At 44.3% G+C, this 18,553-nt stretch overlaps 1 protein-coding gene across 1 annotated transcript in view; it reads right to left on the reverse strand.

The window, feature by feature from the left end:
* The window catches only part of BLVRB (biliverdin reductase B), a 22,534-nt gene extending 5,940 nt beyond the window's left edge, over window positions 1–16,594 (reverse strand). The window contains exons 1-4 of the mRNA XM_056540131.1: window positions 16,339–16,594; window positions 7,225–7,386; window positions 3,172–3,261; window positions 581–712 (exon numbers count right to left, since the gene is read on the reverse strand). Coding sequence (XP_056396106.1) covers window positions 581–712; window positions 3,172–3,261; window positions 7,225–7,386; window positions 16,339–16,417 — 463 coding nt within the window. The 5' untranslated portion in view covers window positions 16,418–16,594. The remainder of the gene's footprint in view (window positions 1–580; window positions 713–3,171; window positions 3,262–7,224; window positions 7,387–16,338) is intronic.
* Between the last annotated feature and the right edge of the window lie 1,959 nt (window positions 16,595–18,553).

Genomic DNA, 18,553 nt, shown 5'->3' on the forward strand with positions numbered 1-18,553 from the left:
ATACCCAGGACTGTATCTATAACAAGGGGGCATCCTCTACGTCTAGAGGAAAGAAGGTTTCTACACCAGCACAAATGAGGGTTCTTTACTGTAAGAGCAGTGAGACTGTGGAATTCTCTCCCGGAGGAGGTGGTCATGGTGAACTCTGTAAAAGAGTACAAAAGGGGTCTGGATGCATTTTTGGAGAATAACAACATTGCTGGTTATGGATACTAGATTTATAGGGACAACATGTTGATCCAGGGATTTATTCTGACGGCCATATTTGGAGTCGGGAAGGAATTTTCCCGCCTGGTATGGGGCAATTGTCATCAGCCTGATGGGGGTTTATTGTCTTCCTCTGGATAAACTCAGTAGGGACCCAATAGGGATATAGGATGAACTTCATGTACTTTGGTCTTTTTTCAATCTTATTACATATGTAATGCCCACAGCTTCCCCTGGCACTGAAAACATAGTCATATACAGCAGATCTGCCATAGTCCACTATGGACTTATCTGACTAAAGCTGGGGGGTTAGTGTACAAACAGCACTTATTGTCCATAAGGTTTCTGAAAACCCCTCAATAGTCCTAGTTACCTGCAATGTGTGGAGGAAGCGCAGCCACATAGTCCAGATCGGAGTCTTTCAGGACTTGGTGCATCCGGATGTGGTCCTCAGTCACTGGCAGAAGGCGAGGTGGCACCTTGGCAATATCCCACAGCAGAAATGCTGCAATGGAAAGAAAACAAAATAGATTATGAATAATGCTGTATACCATTAGTGCCACCTTGAATGCCATAGCTAGAGAAACATAGCCACTTTCTTCCAGAAATGGCGCCACACCTGTCCAGTGGTATCGCAGCTCAACTCCAGAGGAGTGGGAATAAGCTGCAGTACCACACACAACCTGCAGACAGGTGTGGTGCTGTTTTTGTAAGGAGACACTCATGTGTTTCTAATCCAGTACAACCCCCATCTCTGGTCAGATACATACTAGGTGCAATCCCAACAACATGGGGCTCTTTACAGAAGAACGATATCACGACTGGTAACGTTTATGCTCTTTAACCTGGCAATAGATTTTCTGTATATGGAGAGAATGGGAGTTATAAGACTATCCACCATCCACCAAATAAAAGATGGACACCTGTAAAGACCCTATTGGGTAATGGCAGCCATCTTAGCTTTTACTGGATTTTCCCTATATTATACAACCCCCTTGAACATGCTGCCAATTTTCGATTTTGTTTTTTCCTTCTCGGCTTCTAAAAGTCATAACCCTTGGGCAAGGTTCACACTACGGAATTTCCACCTGCAATTCCACTTTGAAATTGCAGGCAGAAATTCTGCTTACTAAAATGTATTGTATAGTAAATGGGTTTCCGTTCACAAGTTCACACTTCGGAATTTGTGAACGGAAAATCTGCTTGAACATTTCCGCCTGAAGAATGGCGTTGTTCATTCTTCAGGCGCAAATACTTTCAGAACACATTGCTTTCTATTGGAGACTGCAGTGTCCACGCGGTCCTAGCACCGACTCATTAAATCAGCGCTGGCTGCACTCGGAATCTCCAGGCGGAAATTTTCTGCCTAGAGATTACGCATTGTGAACCTAGCCTTAGGGCCTATTGACATGGCAGAATTTCCTCTAGCAGAATTCCGCCTCAAATTAAAGCCCCGTAGACTATGTGATTCCGCACTCCCATTTCCACTTTGGGAGTGTGGAATCCCATAGAAGTCTGTGGGCTTTAATTTGAGGTGAAATTCCACAAGCGGAAATTCTGCCGTGTCAATAGACTGCCATGCCATGTTCACACGGCCAAAGGACATTCAGAGTATTTTAATAACCTGGCGGGCGCTAGGACCACTCGGAGATGCACAGTCCCATAGACTGCAATACATTTCAGAGCGTAATCCATACAAGTCTATTCTTTCTCTGGATTCCAGAATCGGGGATTCTGCCGCGTGCACAGTGCATAAGAATCCCATTCGTGCGTGCGGAATTCCACATGGACATTCTGCCGTGTTAACATAGCCTTAGGCTATATTCAGACAGCAGAAATTTCGCATAGATGCTTAAAGGGGTTATCCAGGAAAAAACTTTTTTTTTATATATCAACTGGCTCCAGATTTGTAAATTACTTCTATTAAAAAAAATCTTAATCCTTTCAGTACTTATGAGCTACTGAAGTTGAGTTGTTCTTTTCTGTCTAAGTGCTCTCTGATGACACCTGTCTCGGGAACCGCCCAGTTTAGAAGCAAATCCTCATAGCAAACCTCTTCTACTCCGTGCAGTTCCCGAGACAAGCAGAGATGTCAGCAGAGAGCACTGTTGCCAGACAGAAAAGAACAACTCAACTTCAGCAGCTGATAATTATTGAAAGGATTAAGATTTTTTAATAGAAGTAATTTACAAATCTGTTTAACTTTCTGGAGCCAGTTGATATATAAAAATAAAAAAAGTTTTTTCCTGGAATACCCCTTTAAACTCCGCGTCCGGGAGCTCTGCATCTTTCTGTGAAATCATGTGGATTTTCCGCATGAATAAACAGAGCACGTCTGTATTCATTACCAAAGTTACATTTCGCGCAGAATCACTTCAATGGGCTTCCGCAGGCAAAGTCCACAAAAACATAAGCCCTGACTAACATTTTTGTGAAACACATGCAGAATTTCCATGCGGATCTCAATACAAAATTTCTGTTTAGACTGAGAATGCGACAGCGTCCTGCGCTGACTGAATCAGCCTGCACTAGGTTCGCGTGGGCATCACCCGTCCCCATAGGCGGCAATGTATTCTGCGCAGACTTTGCTTAAAGAGCGAGCAAGATGGCTGTAGAATTTCAGAGGTTGAAGCTCCACCACCAAATCCTAATGACCACAATTGGTTACTATTGGCATTATACCCGCTTACTTGGTCACACAGTTTTGACAAACCCAATAATGGACACCCGCTAATGCAGTGTTTCCCAACCAGGGCGCCTCCAGCTGTTGCAAAACTACAACTCCCAGCATGCCCGGACAGCCGTTGGCTGTCCGGGCATGCTGGGAGTTGTAATTTTGCAACAGCTGGAGACACTCTAGTTGGGAAACACTGGGCAAGTACAACACTTACACTACACATAACTATGCCTTTGACCTCCGACAAGGGACTCTAGTCCTTTATATACCAAAATCGGGGTACTTACATGACATGCAGCCCACCACTTTTCGAATGCCATGCGCCTTCATTGCCTCGATGATATTTCGGGTCCCCTCTGACATCAATGTGGTTGGTCCTGTCAGTGAAATACCAAGTGTCATTTATAGTACTGGTCTCAAAAAAGGGGTAAGTGACCACTTGGGCCCCCCTTAGGCTTCTGGACACAACCATGACCAGTATGCCATTCGCAGTCAGTACATGCTGGGAGTTGTAGTTTTACAATAACTGGAGAACAACACTGACTTCTTGGAATACATGCAAAACAACGGCTTTGGCCCCATTAAAAAGATTTACTGCCTAAAAGGTAGATATGGGATTAATAAAGACATGATATAGAATGTATTCTACATAGAGCAGTGTTTCCCAACCAGGGTGCCTCCAGCTGTTGCAAAACTACAACTCCCAGCATGCCCGGACAGCCAAAGGCTGTCCGGGCATGCTGGGAGTTGTAGTTTTGCAACAGCTGGAGGCACCCTGGTTGGGAAACACTGACCTAGCGTATTAGTAACTGGTTACTGCTCCCCCTAATGGACATTATACAATATGACAAATGATACTGAATCTAAAAAGATAAAATCTGTGCGTCCTATAAAAAGGAAGACCACGATTACAATTTACGACCCGAAGATCATAGAGAACAAAAGAACATATAGAGAGATACATAAATAGTGGGAAAAAAAAACAAACAAAAAAACCTTGTTACATAATCCCAGTGAATTCTCACAATTCACCACTAGTGGGCAGACTGCGCACAACTCTGGACATGACGCGATGACCTTTACACATTCTTTAATGCAGTCAATGACAAGGCTTTTTTTTTATTATTTCTTTTTTTATTTTTTCTGGGCCGGGAAGCTTCAGCAAGTTTTTGCCGAGAGGGACATCCTCAAATAGTGTTGAAAAAGTAGAAATAAATAAATAAATAAATAATGGTTTTCTTGGCTTCCATACATTTAATATGCAGTGGAAAAACGGGGAGTGTGCGCAAAATAAGCATTTGCCCTTAAAGGAACAGAAAACCTTTTATATTTGACATGGCTTATTGCATCACTTAAATGGGCACAATTTTTGCTATTGCACTCCTTATGGTAAATAAAAAATAGTTCTAATATACTTTGTTTTAAAATATATGAAGTTTTCTGTTTTTTATTTGTGCTTAAAAAAGGTCAAGAGCACATTTTCCCCCATCTAAGGCTGCATTCACACACGTTTTGTATATACGGGTGCTGGATCCGGCTGGGGGAGGGGAAAACCGGGCGCTCCCGTACCCCAGCCGGATCAGCCCGTGACTCCATTTACTTTAATGAGCCGCCCGGAGTCAAACGGTGACTTCGGTCGGCTCAGTTTTGACCCGTATGCGGTTTCCTGACCGGACCTCAAACCGTAGTATACTGCAGCTTTAGGTCCGGTTCAAAACCGCATACGGGTCAAAACTGAGCCGACCGGAGTCACCGTTTGACTCCGGTCGGCTCATTAAAGTAAATGGAGTTACGAGCTGATCCGGCTGGGGTACGGGAGCACCCGGTTTTCCCCTCCCCCAGCCGGATCCGGCACCCGTATGTACAAAACGAGATGTGAATGCAGCCTTAGGGTACATGCACACCATGTTTTTGTTATACAGTTCCAAGTTAAAAACCATACGGAACTGTATAGAAAACTGTGGCATTGACTTAACATTGTAAACCGTATGTCAAACGCATCATCCGGTTTAGTCCATTTTGCATCTCATACAGTTTTGTCCAGTTTTTTACCCGTATCCAAAACTGTAGTCTACCACGTTTCTTGGTCCGGGTAAAAAAACTGTATTAAACCGTATACGTTTTTTTTTTGTTTTGTTTTTTAACATGGGTGTCAATGGGAACCTTACAGAACTGTATGTGCGTACGGTTCCATCCGGTTTTCACCATACAGTTTTTGACTTTGCACATTTTTTTTTTCTTGGAATTTCAATCAAAAAAGTGAAACTTTATTCATAATGGAGTAAAAAGTTAAAAACGTATACTTTTTTTTTTTTCTTAAAAAACAGATGCAACCGGACATCATTTTTCAAACCGCATATGGTTTTCAACCGTATATGGGTTAAAATTTGTACACACTTTTTGATACAGTTTAGTCCGGTTTTGAGGAATCCGTTTTTCATCAAAAACCTGATACAGGAAACTGTATTGCAAAAACGTGGTGTGAACCCAGCCTTATACACAGACTTAGGACCGAAGCCCAAACACAGGAAGTGCAGCCTGGAGTGCTGAGGGGGGTGTGTCCAGCCTCATCCAATCACAGCTCCTCTCACACTTAACTGCCATATGCTGTTGGTTGGACACACCCCCCTTAGCACTCCAGGCTGCACTTTGTGTTTGGGCTTCGGTCCTAAGTCTGTGTATGAGATGGGGGAAAATGTGCTCTTGAGCATTTTTAAGCACAAATAAAAACATAGAAAACTTCATTTTTTTTAAACAAAGTATATTAGAAATATTTTTACATTACCATAAGGAGTGCAATAGCAATAATTTGTTTTAATGAGAGTTATCATTTAAAGGAGTACCAAAGGATAGGGATAAGTGTCTATTTGCAGACGGGGGGGGTCCCCGCAATCCCCTGCATGGCACCCTGGCAGTCCCCAGGAACGCAGAGTGTGGACCTCCATACGAAGTGGCGGCTGACACCCTCCATGTATCTCAATGGGAGAGCTGGAAATACAGCGTTCAGGTATCTCCAGCTTTCCAATAGAGATGCATGGAGGGGGGAGTGTCGGCCGCTGCTTCGTGCGGGGGTCAACATGCCTCATTCCTGGGAGAGCCGTGGTGCCGTGCAGGAGATGGCAGGGTGTCCCAGTGGTTGGATACTCTGCGATTAGACACCTATCTCCTATCCTTTGACTAGGGGATAAGTTGTCCTGCATGATAGTTTTCCTTAAAATTTTTTAATAATTAGGTTTCATTCTGCTTAAATAGTGTGCACTCACTCAGTGGCAGCGATATTATATTTGCTAAAATTTGATGACCATAGAGATTGTCACTTAACTTCTCCCATACAGAGGTCTATGGGTATGAAGAGTCCATGTACAAACCCCTCCTCCTGCGGTTGTGCTGGTGGGTAGGCCCTCCATTTTAGTTGTCAGACTACCACTCAAAAAGTCCCTCTACACCTGAGGGACTACCAGAATTTAATTTCCAGCTACAGACAGACTGAGGGGGAATGTGAGAAAGAGAGGGACCATGTGGAGGCGTCTGTGGGGGGAAAAAAGACCATGAAAAGTAGTCTGTGTAACAGGAGGGCCCTTGGAAGCAGTCTGTGTGAGATGGGGGCATGGGAACCAGTCTGTGAAAGGGAAGGACCATGAGAGCAGTCTTTGTAAAAAAAGAGGTGGGGGGCTTTTTATTTTATTTTTATTTTTACAAAGACTGTTTTCCAAGGTATTTCCTCACAGAGTATGAGCAACAGTCTGTACAAGAGGGGGGACCATAGGAAGCAGTCTGTGAGATGGAGATGGGTGGCAGGGGTAGCAGTGTGAAAAACAGACATGGAGAGCAGTCTGTGTACCAGAGGGGGCAATGGGAACAGTCATTTAGAGAGAAGGGACTATGGGGAGCAGTCAGTAAGATGGGGGCATGGAGAGCATACTGTGTAAACAGCACAGTTATCAAGAGCTTATTATTTCCATAGCGCCATCATGTGGTGCTGCATACTGCAAGATAAAAACAGTTTTGAACACAACAGTACAACTAAACATATTACATAAAAACAGTAACAGATACTTATTACAGTAGAGTTTAAAGGGGTACTCCACTGGCCAGCGTTCCGAACTAAATGTTCCGAACACTGTGGGGCTCGGCCACGCCCCCTCGTGATGTCACAACTACGCCCCCTCAATGCAAGTCTATGGGAGGGGGCGTCAAGCCCCCTCCCATAGACTTGCATTGAGGGGGCGTGGTCGTGACATCACAAGGGGACGTGCCCAACCCCCACAGCGCAAAACGGCGTTCGGAACGCTGGCCAGTGGAGTACCCCTTTAATATACAGAAGTACTGCTATACATTACCAAGGTCATTTCTGGTCCCCAGGACAATAATAACAGCGTCCTGACCCTCCACGGCCTTGGAGACATCGCCCTTATTCAGCACATCACCAACAACAACCCGCGCAGGCTTCTTGTCGGCGGGGAGGCGAGCAGGGTCCCTCACCAGGACCGTCACATTGTACCCTATAGACAAGACAGGACATTTAGAATGGTACTCAGAGATGGCATATGGCATACATGGCAATATGGTTTGTTGTGTGGCATAACCACGTAGTGAGTAAATTGTATTTTTTTCATCGGACTGCTGTAAAACACTGGTGCTGCCTAAACTAAGTGGGTGCCCCCTGCCAAGCATGCTGCCATACCCATTTGTGCTCGTTCTTTCTTTCTTTTAGGCATGTTCCTCTTTCAGTTTGCCAGTCAGCAGGAATTGTCCCGATTCTCATTACCGGACTTATTGTAAATTATATGGTCACGAGATCTATCCGAGCCGTTCAGTCCCATGTGACGCACGATATTATTATGTTCCAGCAATGCCAAGGGGTTTGCACAGTGCCATAACCCTGTCACGCATGTTGCCCAGGTAGCTTCTGCCTACAGGATGCCCCAGAGGACACTGAACACGTATGCATAATGTATAGTGCAGTGTTTCCCAACCAGTGTGCCTCCAGCTGTTGCAAAACTACTGGCTGCTTATAGTCTATGAGGCAGTGTCTCCAGCTGTTGCAAAACTACAACTCCCAGCATGCCCGGACAGCCTTTGGCTGTCCGGGCATGCTGGGAGTTGTAGTTTTGCAACATCTGGAGGCACACTGGTTGGGAAACACTGCTATAAGGTCTATGGCCCCTTTCACGCTAAAAATTCATCCGTTTTAAAGACCTGTTATAATGTTCCGTTAGGAAAACCCTTAAAATCGGCCGTTCCAAAATCACATTATAGTCTATGGGATTTTTACATTACCCGTTATAACCCGTCATAGCCCATTATTAATAACGAATGTTATTTTGTGACGGGAGAAAGAATGGAAGAAACAGTGAACGCACTATTTCTCCCGTTACCTCTCCTGTCACAAAATAACGTCCATTATTAATTAAGGGCTATGACGGGTTAAAACGGGTAATGTAAAAATTAGGGATCGGACGATTATCGGTTTGGCCGATATTATCGGCCGATAATCACGATTTTGGACATTATCGGTATCGGCAATTACCTTGCTGATATGCCGATAATGCCCCGCCCAGAGACGACCGTCGCCGCTTCCCCATTGTGTCACCGTCAGTGCGCACAGTGACAGTGCAGGACGCCGACGGAGCCTGAAGTATCGCGGACCCCAGGAACAGGTAATTATAACACTGGGGACGGGGGGGGCGGCGATGGGGCGGCGGCAGTTTGTCGGCAGAGGATGAGGGGGGGGGGGTGATGGGGCAACTGTGGTGGTTAGACTCAGGACCCCAGGACAGGCAGGCGGCGGCGGTCTCTGGCCCGTCAAAAGCCGCTGCAGTTCATTGATTAAATTGTTGATCTGCAACGGGTTCTGCCCCGCCAGGGGGGGGGGTTGAAATAGCCGATAATTTATTCCTGGAATATCGGTATAAGTTATTGGCTATCGGCCCGAAAGTTGACCGATTATTGATTTTTTTTTTTTAGGGCCGATACCGATAATTCGTCAAAACCTGTCCAGAGGAAAAGTTACCTAGTTGCCCATAGCAACCAATCAGATCACTACTTTCATTTTGCAGAGGCCTTGTTAGAAATGAAAGAAGCAATCTGATTGGTTGCTATGGGCAACTGGGCAACTTTTCCTCTGGACAGGTTTTGATAAAGTACGATAAAGTGTTCATACAAATGTACGAGTATAAACTAAGGCTGCATTCACACCACGGTTTTGCAATACAGTTCCCGTATCAGGTTTTTGATAAAAAAAAACTGATTCCTCAAAACCTGACTAAGGCTGCATTCACATCTCGTTTTTGCAATACCGTTCCCGTATCAGGTTTTTTGTAAAAAAATATATGTCTCAAAACCGGACCGAACCGTATACAACCGTATACACCTCTGGGCGGTTTTAAACCGTATACGGATGTCCGTTTGCATACGGTTTAGGTTTTAGGTTTGTCCTTAATTAAATAAAGTTCTTCTTGTTCTATTTGTGGGAATAACTTTCGGCGTGCACTGCGCATGTGCAAACTGCAAAACTGTATTGTGCAAACAGGATGAAACCGTACACACATACGGTTCTGTACGGTTCCCATTGACCACCATTTAAAAAAAACACATACGGGTTGTATCCGGTTTTTCACCCGGACATAAAACCGTAGTGGACTACGTTTTTGTGTACGGGTAAAAATACGAATTAAAACCGTAAATGATGCAAAACGTACACAACCGGATGCTACGTTTGGCATACGGTTTTCAATGACATGTCTATACATACGGTTTGCAATACGGTTCCATATGGTTTTTACACTGAAACAGGATTCGGGATCCGTATTGCAAAAACGAGATGTAAATGCAGCCTAAACCGTATCAAAACGTGTGTACAAATTTTAATCCGTATACAGTTTGAAAAATGATGTCCGGTTGCATCTGTTCTTTAAGAAAAAAAAAAGAAAAAAGTATATAGTTTTTTAACTTTTCATTCCATTATGAATAAAGTTTCACTTGTTTGATTGAAATTTCAATTAAAAAAACTGTGCATACTTAAAAACCGTATGGAACCATACACACATACAGTTCTGTACAGTTCCCATTGACTTCCATGTTTAAAAAAAAAAAAAAACGTATACGTTTCAATATGGTTTTTCACCCGAACCAAAAATCGTGGTAGGTTATGGTTATGGGTACGGGGGAATAAAACGGACAAAACCGTACAGGATGGAAAACGGACACAACCTGATGCATTGTTTGGCATACGGTTTTCAATGGAGAGTCAGTACATACGGTTTTCAATATGGTTCCGTACGGTTTTCAAATTGAATACATATACGGGAACTGTATTGTAAAAAACGTGGCGTGAACCCAGCCTGAGATGGGTGTAAAAACAGCAAGTCATTTGTTTTTCTTAAAATGTGTTTTTTTTTTGTCATTTTTATTTTAGGAAGTAAACAGTTAATGCTCAGCAAGTTTTAGGGAGAGGGCGGCGACACAAAAACTTATCACTACAAAACACACACAGCATGACTCAGCAGCAGACTATAGCCACGTGCCGCATGTGCGCCGTATGTCCATACAGAAACATCTACATACAGGCCTACGACTGACATGGCTTCCATGAACATTGGGGTGTGAGACAAGAACAGCCCCCCTACTCTTTACCAGAAGTTGTTTTAGTAATGAAAGGGTAATGGTACCGAGTCCAGTAAAAACCCTAAAACAGTGGTCTTCAACCTGCGGACCTCCAGATGTTGCAAAACTACAACTCCCAGCATGCCCGGACAGCCAACGGCTGTCCGGGCATGCTGGGAGTTGTAGTTTTGCAACATCTGGAGGTCCGTAGGTTGGAGACCACTGCCCTAAAAACTGACACTGCCTGGAGAGAGTGAGGTTGGATTTTTTTAGGCTTAAAAGGGTACTCCGCCCTTAGACATCTTATCCCCTATCCAAAGGATAGCGGATAAGATGTTAGATTGCCGCGGTTCCACTGCTGGGGACCCCGGGGATCGCCACTGCAGCACCCCGCTATCATTACTGCGTAGAGCGAGATCGCTCTGCACGTAATGACTGGCAATACAGGGGCCGGAGCATCGTTACGTCACGGCTCAGCCCCTCGTGATGTCACGGCCCGCCCCCGTCAATGCAAGTCTATGGGAGGGGGCGTGGTGGTCATCACGCCCCCTGCCATAGACTTGCATTAAGGGGACGGGCCGTGATGTCATGAGGGATGGAGCCATGACGTCACGCTGCTCCGGCCCCTGTATTGCCCGTCATTACGTGCAGAGCGAACTCGCTCTACGCAGTAATGATGGCGGGGTGCCGCAGCGGCGTTCCCCGGGGTCCCCAGCAGTGGGACCGCGGCAATCTAACATCTTATCCCCTATCCTTTGGATAGGGGATAAGATGCCAGGGGCGGAGTACCCCTTTAAATGGGCACTGTCAGATGCAAAAACGTTTGCTATGTTGTAAAGCATGTATAACCAATAGGTTTTGCAATTGTTTTCATTAGAAAATGTTCAGTATTTTATACTGAGAAAGTCAGTCAAACAACTGCCCCCTGCCTGCTTGGACACATACTAGTCCTGCTGTGTCCATGTGTCATCACCTATGTCATGGACACACTTCCTTGATTGACAGCTGTGAGCGCAGGGCTAAGAGCTGGAGGAAAAATCCTCCCACTGTCAGCTTGTGTCCCGCTACTGTCAGTGAGGACAAGCTGGGAGTTGTAGTTTTGCTAATGCTGGGGGAGATGTGAGCAGACAGCGTACTGAGGGAGGGGGCGGAGACCTGCACAGTGAGGCCACGCCCCCTCCCTTTGAGAGGAATTCAGACTAGTGAGCTAAATTAATAGTGTAATAAAAAAATAAATAAAGGTGCTAGACACATAAAAATTAGATGTACATGGTCAGGATTAGGCACTGAGTGGTACGGTATATTAAAAAAAAAAAAAAAGTTTTTTTGTTGGATCTGACGGCTACACTTTAAATTCGACCCAAGGGATTCTAGAATGGAACAAACTGAATGCAGGTTTATCTGAAGAATCTTTTTGGACTGGGCAATGACGAGAAAGTCGCATAAGTACGGGACTAGATATATCCTTTCTTAGGAATGCCACCATTTTATAAACGCTCTTGGGGCTGGGGAGAACCCGAAGGGCATAGTCCTGTAGAGGAGATGGACCCATCTGCCCCCAATGAAAACTGCTACCCGCTATTGTGACAAAAGGTTTATGGTCACCCTTGGGCATTCTATGTGGAAGCTCTTGTAGATTAGGAACGATGAAGAAGTGATGATGTCATTGCTGAGGCACGAGCATCTTTGTTGCGGTTAAATGGGAACCCTCTTCCCTTACCAGAAATTTTTAGTTTTTTGTTCTCTTGAGATCTCTGAAAGGGTCTCAAAGGGTACTCCAGTGGAAAACTTATTTATTTTTATTTTTTTAAATGAGTTGGTGCCAAAAGGTTAAACAGATGTGTAAATTACTTATATTAAAACATCTCAATCCTTTCAGTACGTATTAGCAGCTGTATGCTACAGAGGAAATTCAGTTCCGTGTCAGGAACTGTACAGAGCAGCATAGGTTTGCTATGGGGATTTTCTCCTGCTCTGGACAGTTCCTGATATGGGCATCAGGTGTCAGCAGAGAGCACTGTGGACAAGACAAAAAAGACATTCAAACTGAAAAGAATTTCTTCTGTAGCATACAACTGCTAAGAAGTACTGGAAGGTTAAAGATTTTTTAATAGAAGTGATTTACAAATCTGTTAAACTTTCTGGCACCAGTTGATTTAAGGTGTCACCCTGGGCACAGTGCAGCGGATATAGGCGTCACCCTGGGCACAGTGCAGCGGATATAGGCGTCACCCTGGGCACAGTGCAGCGGATATAGGCGTCACAGTGTATATAGATGCCATGCTGTATGCAGTGTACTGTGTGGTGTATATAGATGCCATGCTGTGTGCAGTGTACTGTGTGGTGTATATAGATGCCATGCTGTATGCAGTGTACCGTGTGGTGTATATAGATGCCATGCTGTGTGCAGTGTACCGTGTGGTGTATATAGATGCCATGCTGTGTGCAGTGTACCGTGTGGTGTATATAGATGCCATGCTGTGTGCAGTGTACCGTGTGGTGTATATAGATGCCATGCTGTGTGCAGTGTACCGTGTGGTGTATATAGATGCCATGCTGTGTGCAGTGTACCGTGTGGTGTATATAGATGCCATGCTGTGTGCAGTGTACTGTGTGGTGTATATAGATGCCATGCTGTGTGCAGTGTACTGTGTGGTGTATATAGATGCCATGCTGTGTGCAGTGTACCGTGTGGTGTATATAAATGCCATGCTGTGTGCAGTGTACCGTGTGGTGTATATAGATGCCATGCTGTGTGCAGTGTACTGTGTGGTGTATATAGATGCCATGCTGTGTGCAGTGTACTGTGTGGTGTATATAGATGCCATGCTGTGTGCAGTGTACTGTGTGGTGTATATAAATGCCATGCTGTGTGCAGTGTACTGTGTGGTGTATATAGATGTCATGCTGTGTGCAGTGTACTGTGTGGTGTATATAGATGCCATGCTGTGTACTGTGTGGTGTATATAGATGCCATGCTGTGTGCAGTGTACTGTGTGGTGTATATAGATGCCATGCTGTGTGCAGTGTACTGTGTAGTGTATATAGATGCCATGCTGTGTGCAGTGTACTGTGTAGTGTATATAGATGCCATGCTGTGTGCAGTGTACTGTGTAGTGTATATAGATGCCATGCTGTGTGCAGTGTACTGTGTGGTGTATATAGATGCTATGCTGTGTGCAGTGTACTGTGTGGTGTATATAGAGGCCATGCTGTGTGCAGTGTACTGTGTGGTGTATATAGATGCCATGCTGTGTACTGTGTAGTGTATATATAGATGCCATGCTGTGTCCAGTGTACTGTGTGGTGTATATAGATGCCATGCTGTGTACTGTGTGGTGTATATAGATGCCATGCTGTGTGCAGTGCAGTGTGTGGTGTATATAGATGCCATGCTGTGTGCAGTGCAGTGTGTGGTGTATATAGATGCCATGCTGTGTGCAGTGTACTGTGTGGTGTATATAGATGCCATGCTGTGTGCAGTGTACTGTGTGGTGTATATAGATGCCATGCTGTGTGCAGTGTACTGTGTGGTGTATATAGATGCCATGCTGTATGCAGTGTACTGTGTGGTGTATATAGATGCCATGCTGTGTGCAGTGTACTGTGTGGTGTATATAGATGCCATGCTGTGTGCAGTGTACTGTGTGGTGTATATAGATGCCATGCTGTGTGCAGTGTACTGTGTGGTGTATATAGATGTCATGCTGTGTGCAGTGTACTGTGTAGTGTATATAGATGCCATGCTGTGTACTGTGTAGTGTATATAGATGCCATGCTGTGTGCAGTGTACTGTGTGGTGTATATAGATGCCATGCTGTGTACTGTGTGGTGTATATAGATGCCATGCTGTGTGCAGTGTACTGTGTGGTGTATATAGATGCCATGCTGTGTGCAGTGTACCGTGTGGTGTATATAGATGCCATGCTGTGTGCAGTGTACTGTGTGGTGTATATAGATGCCATGCTGTGTGCAGTGTACTGTGTGGTGTATATAGATGTCATGCTGTGTGCAGTGTACTGTGTGGTGTATATAGATGTCATGCTGTGTGCAGTGTACTGTGTGGTGTATATAGATGCCATGCTGTGTACTGTGTGGTGTATATATAGATGCCATGCTGTGTGCAGTGTACTGTGTGGTGTATATAGATGCCATGCTGTGTGCAGTGTACTGTGTGGTGTATATAGATGCCATGCTGTGTGCAGTGTACTGTGTGGTGTATATAGATGCCATGCTGTGTGCAGTGTACTGTGTGGTGTATATAGATGCCATGCTGTGTGCAGTGTACTGTGTAGTGTATATAGATGCCATGCTGTGTGCAGTGTACTGTGTGGTGTATATAGATGTCATGCTGTGTGCAGTGTACTGTGTGGTGTATATAGATGCCATGCTGTGTGCAGTGTACTGTGTGGTGTATATAGATGCCATGCTGTGTGCAGTGTACTGTGTGGTGTATATAGATGCCATGCTGTGTGCAGTGTACTGTGTGGTGTATATAGATGCCATGCTGTGTGCAGTGTACTGTGTGGTGTATATAAATGCCATGCTGTGTGCAGTGTACTGTGTGGTGTATATAGATGTCATGCTGTGTGCAGTGTACTGTGTGGTGTATATAGATGCCATGCTGTGTGCAGTGTACTGTGTGGTGTATATAGATGCCATGCTGTGTACTGTGTGGTGTATATATAGATGCCATGCTGTGTGCAGTGTACTGTGTGGTGTATATAGATGCCATGCTGTGTGCAGTGTACTGTGTGGTGTATATAGATGCCATGCTGTGTACTGTGTGGTGTATATATAGATGCCATGCTGTGTGCAGTGTACTGTGTGGTGTATATAGATGCCATGCTGTGTGCAGTGTACTGTGTGGTGTATATAGATGCCATGCTGTGTGCAGTGTACTGTGTGGTGTATATAGATGCCATGCTGTGTGCAGTGTACTGTGTGGTGTATATAGATGCCATGCTGTGTGCAGTGTACTGTGTGGTGTATATAGATGCCATGCTGTGTGCAGTGTACTGTGTGGTGTATATAGATGCCATGCTGTGTGCAGTGTACTGTGTGGTGTATATAGATGCCATGCTGTATGCAGTGTACTGTGTAGTGTATATAGATGCCATGCTGTGTGCAGTGTACTGTGTAGTGTATATAGATGCCATGCTGTGTGCAGTGTACTGTGTAGTGTATATAGATGCCATGCTGTGTGCAGTGTACTGTGTAGTGTATATAGATGCCATGCTGTGTGCAGTGTACTGTGTAGTGTATATAGATGCTATGCTGTGTGCAGTGTACTGTGTAGTGTATATAGATGCTATGCTGTGTGCAGTGCAGTGTATATAACTATCAGGTTTATATAGATGAGGTGTTTATAGATGCCATGCTGTGTGCAGTGTAGTGTAATGTATATAACTATCATGCAGTGTATATAGATGTCATGCAGTGTATATAGATGTCATGCAGTGTGCAGTGTAGTGTATATAACTATCATGCAGTCTCTATAGATGTCATGCTGTGTGCAGTGTATATAACTATCAGGTGTATATAGATGGTGTATATAGAGGCCATGCTGTGTGCAGTGTACTGTGTAGTGTATATAGATGCCATGCTGTGTGCAGTGTACTGTGTAGTGTATATAGATGCTATGCTGTGTGCAGTGCAGTGTATATAACTATCATGCAGTGTATATAGATGTCATGCAGTGTGCAGTGTAGTGTATATAACTATCAGGTGTATATAGATGCCATGCTGTGTGCAGTGTATATAACTATCATGCAGTGTATATAGATGTCATGCAGTGCAGTATACACTGTTGTTACCCGTGTGCTATATATAGGAAACAATGCCATTACCTGCATCCACAGCTTGCGCCAGGGTCACTTTCCCGGTCATTCCTGTGGCCCCAAAGATGACAATATTTTTGGGAGCCATTGTGATTGACTAAACAGAACTTGCAGCCTTTTCCTGCATGTTACAGGACCCTGGTCACACAGGATTGCTCTCCTCCTCCTGCTGGGAGGGCCTTATGCTTAACCCTCTCACTGCTGAAATTCTTCTCAGCTACAAACAAGAAACCTCAGGGACTGGCTGACTGATCTAGTTGTGCATCCAAAAGGCTCCCAGGGGCTGTAGTGATATAGATGGAGATTTATCGAAACCTGTGCAGAGGAAAAGTTGACTAGTTGCCCATAGCAACCAATCAGATCCCTTCTTATATTTTGACAAGGCCTCTGCAAAATTAAAGAAGCGATCTGATTGGTTGCTATGGGCAACTAGTCAACTTTTCCTCTGCACAGGTTTTGCTAAATCTCCCCCATAGTGCATTGTGACAGCACATGTCAGCTTTAGGGTGCGTTCACACTGCGAGCGGAGGAGATTCAGCCTGGCAGGAGCCGTCGGCGGTAGGACCCCGCGGGAATGTGTCGTCACCATTGATGGCTATGCAGTGCTCGTGGAATTCCGCACAAAAAATTAACATGTTCATTCTCTGTGTGGAACAATTTCAGCGGCGGAATTTTACACAGCTGAAATTGCTCAGTGTGAACGGGTCTCACGTAAATCCATTCACATTGATGTAAAAGTTCACCACATGTAATTTTACTGGTGGAATCCCGCCCGCGGAATTCCACAGGAATTGCGTAGTGTGAAAAGGGGCGGATCCAGAGTCTTGTCTTGGGAGGGGCACTAGTAGAGTATTTTGTGTTGGAGGACAGAAAATAAGGTGTTGCTTAACCCCTTAAGGACTCAGCCCATTTTGGCCTTAAGGACTCAGACAATTTAATTTTTACGTTTTCATTTTTTCCTCCTCGCCTTCTAAAAATCATAACTCTTTTATATTTTCATCCACAGACTAGTATGAGGGCTTGTTTTTTGCGTGACCAGTTGTCCTTTGTAATGACATAACTCATTATATCATAAAATGTATGGCGCAACCAAAAAACACTATTTTTGTGGGGAAATTAAAACGAAAAACGCAATTTTGCTAATTTTGGAAGGTTTTGTTTTCACGCCGTACAATTTCTGGTAAAAATGACATGTGTTCTTTATTCTGAGGGTCAATACGATTAAAATGATATCCATTATTATATACTTTTATATTATTGTTGCGCTTAAAAAAAATCACAAACTTTTTAACCAAATTAGTACGTTTATAATCCCTTTATTTTGATGACCTATAACTTTTTTATTTTTCCGTATAAGCGGCAGTATGGGGGCTCATTTTTTGCGCCATGATCTGGACTTTTTTGTGATACCACATTTGCATATAAAAAACTTTTAATACATTTTTTATAAAAAAAATTTTAATAAAATGTATTAAAAAAGTAGGAATTTTGGACTTTTTTTTATTTTTTTTCGTTCACCGCCGTTCACCGTACGGGATCATTAACATTTTATTTTAATAGTTCGGACATTTACGCACGCGGCGATACCAAATATGTCTATAAAAAATGTTTTTTACGCTTTTTGGGGGTAAAATAGGAAAAACGGACGTTTTACTTTTTTATTGGGGGAGGGGATTTTTCACTTTTTTTTTACTTTTACTTTTACATTTTTTTTTACACTTGAATAGTCCCCATAGGGGACTATTCATAGCAATACCATGATTGCTAATACTGATCTGTTCTATGTATAGGACATAGAACAAATCAGTATTATCGGTCATCTTCTGCTCTGGTCTGCTCGATCACAGACCAGAGCAGGAGACGCCAGGAGCCGCACGGAGGAAGGAGAGGGGACCGATCGTTCATTTTAATTGCGAACTGCCGCAGATGCCGGGATCTGTATTGATCCCGGCACCTGAGGGGTTAATGGCGGACGCCCGCGAAATCGCGGGCGTCGGCCATTGCCGGCGGGTCCCTGGCTGCGATCAGCAGCCGGGATCAGTCGCGCATGACACGGGCATCGCTCCGATGCCCGCGGTTATGCTTAGGACGTAAATGTACGTCCTGGTGCGTTAAGTACCACCTCACCAGGACGTACATTTACGTCCTGCGTCCTTAAGGGGTTAAAGGGGTACTCCAGTGGAAAACTTTTTTTTTTTTTTTTTTTTTTTTTTTATCAACTGGT

The sequence above is a fragment of the Hyla sarda genome, chromosome 9 (assembly GCF_029499605.1).
Source record: "Hyla sarda isolate aHylSar1 chromosome 9, aHylSar1.hap1, whole genome shotgun sequence".
Taxonomy (NCBI): domain Eukaryota; kingdom Metazoa; phylum Chordata; class Amphibia; order Anura; family Hylidae; genus Hyla; species Hyla sarda.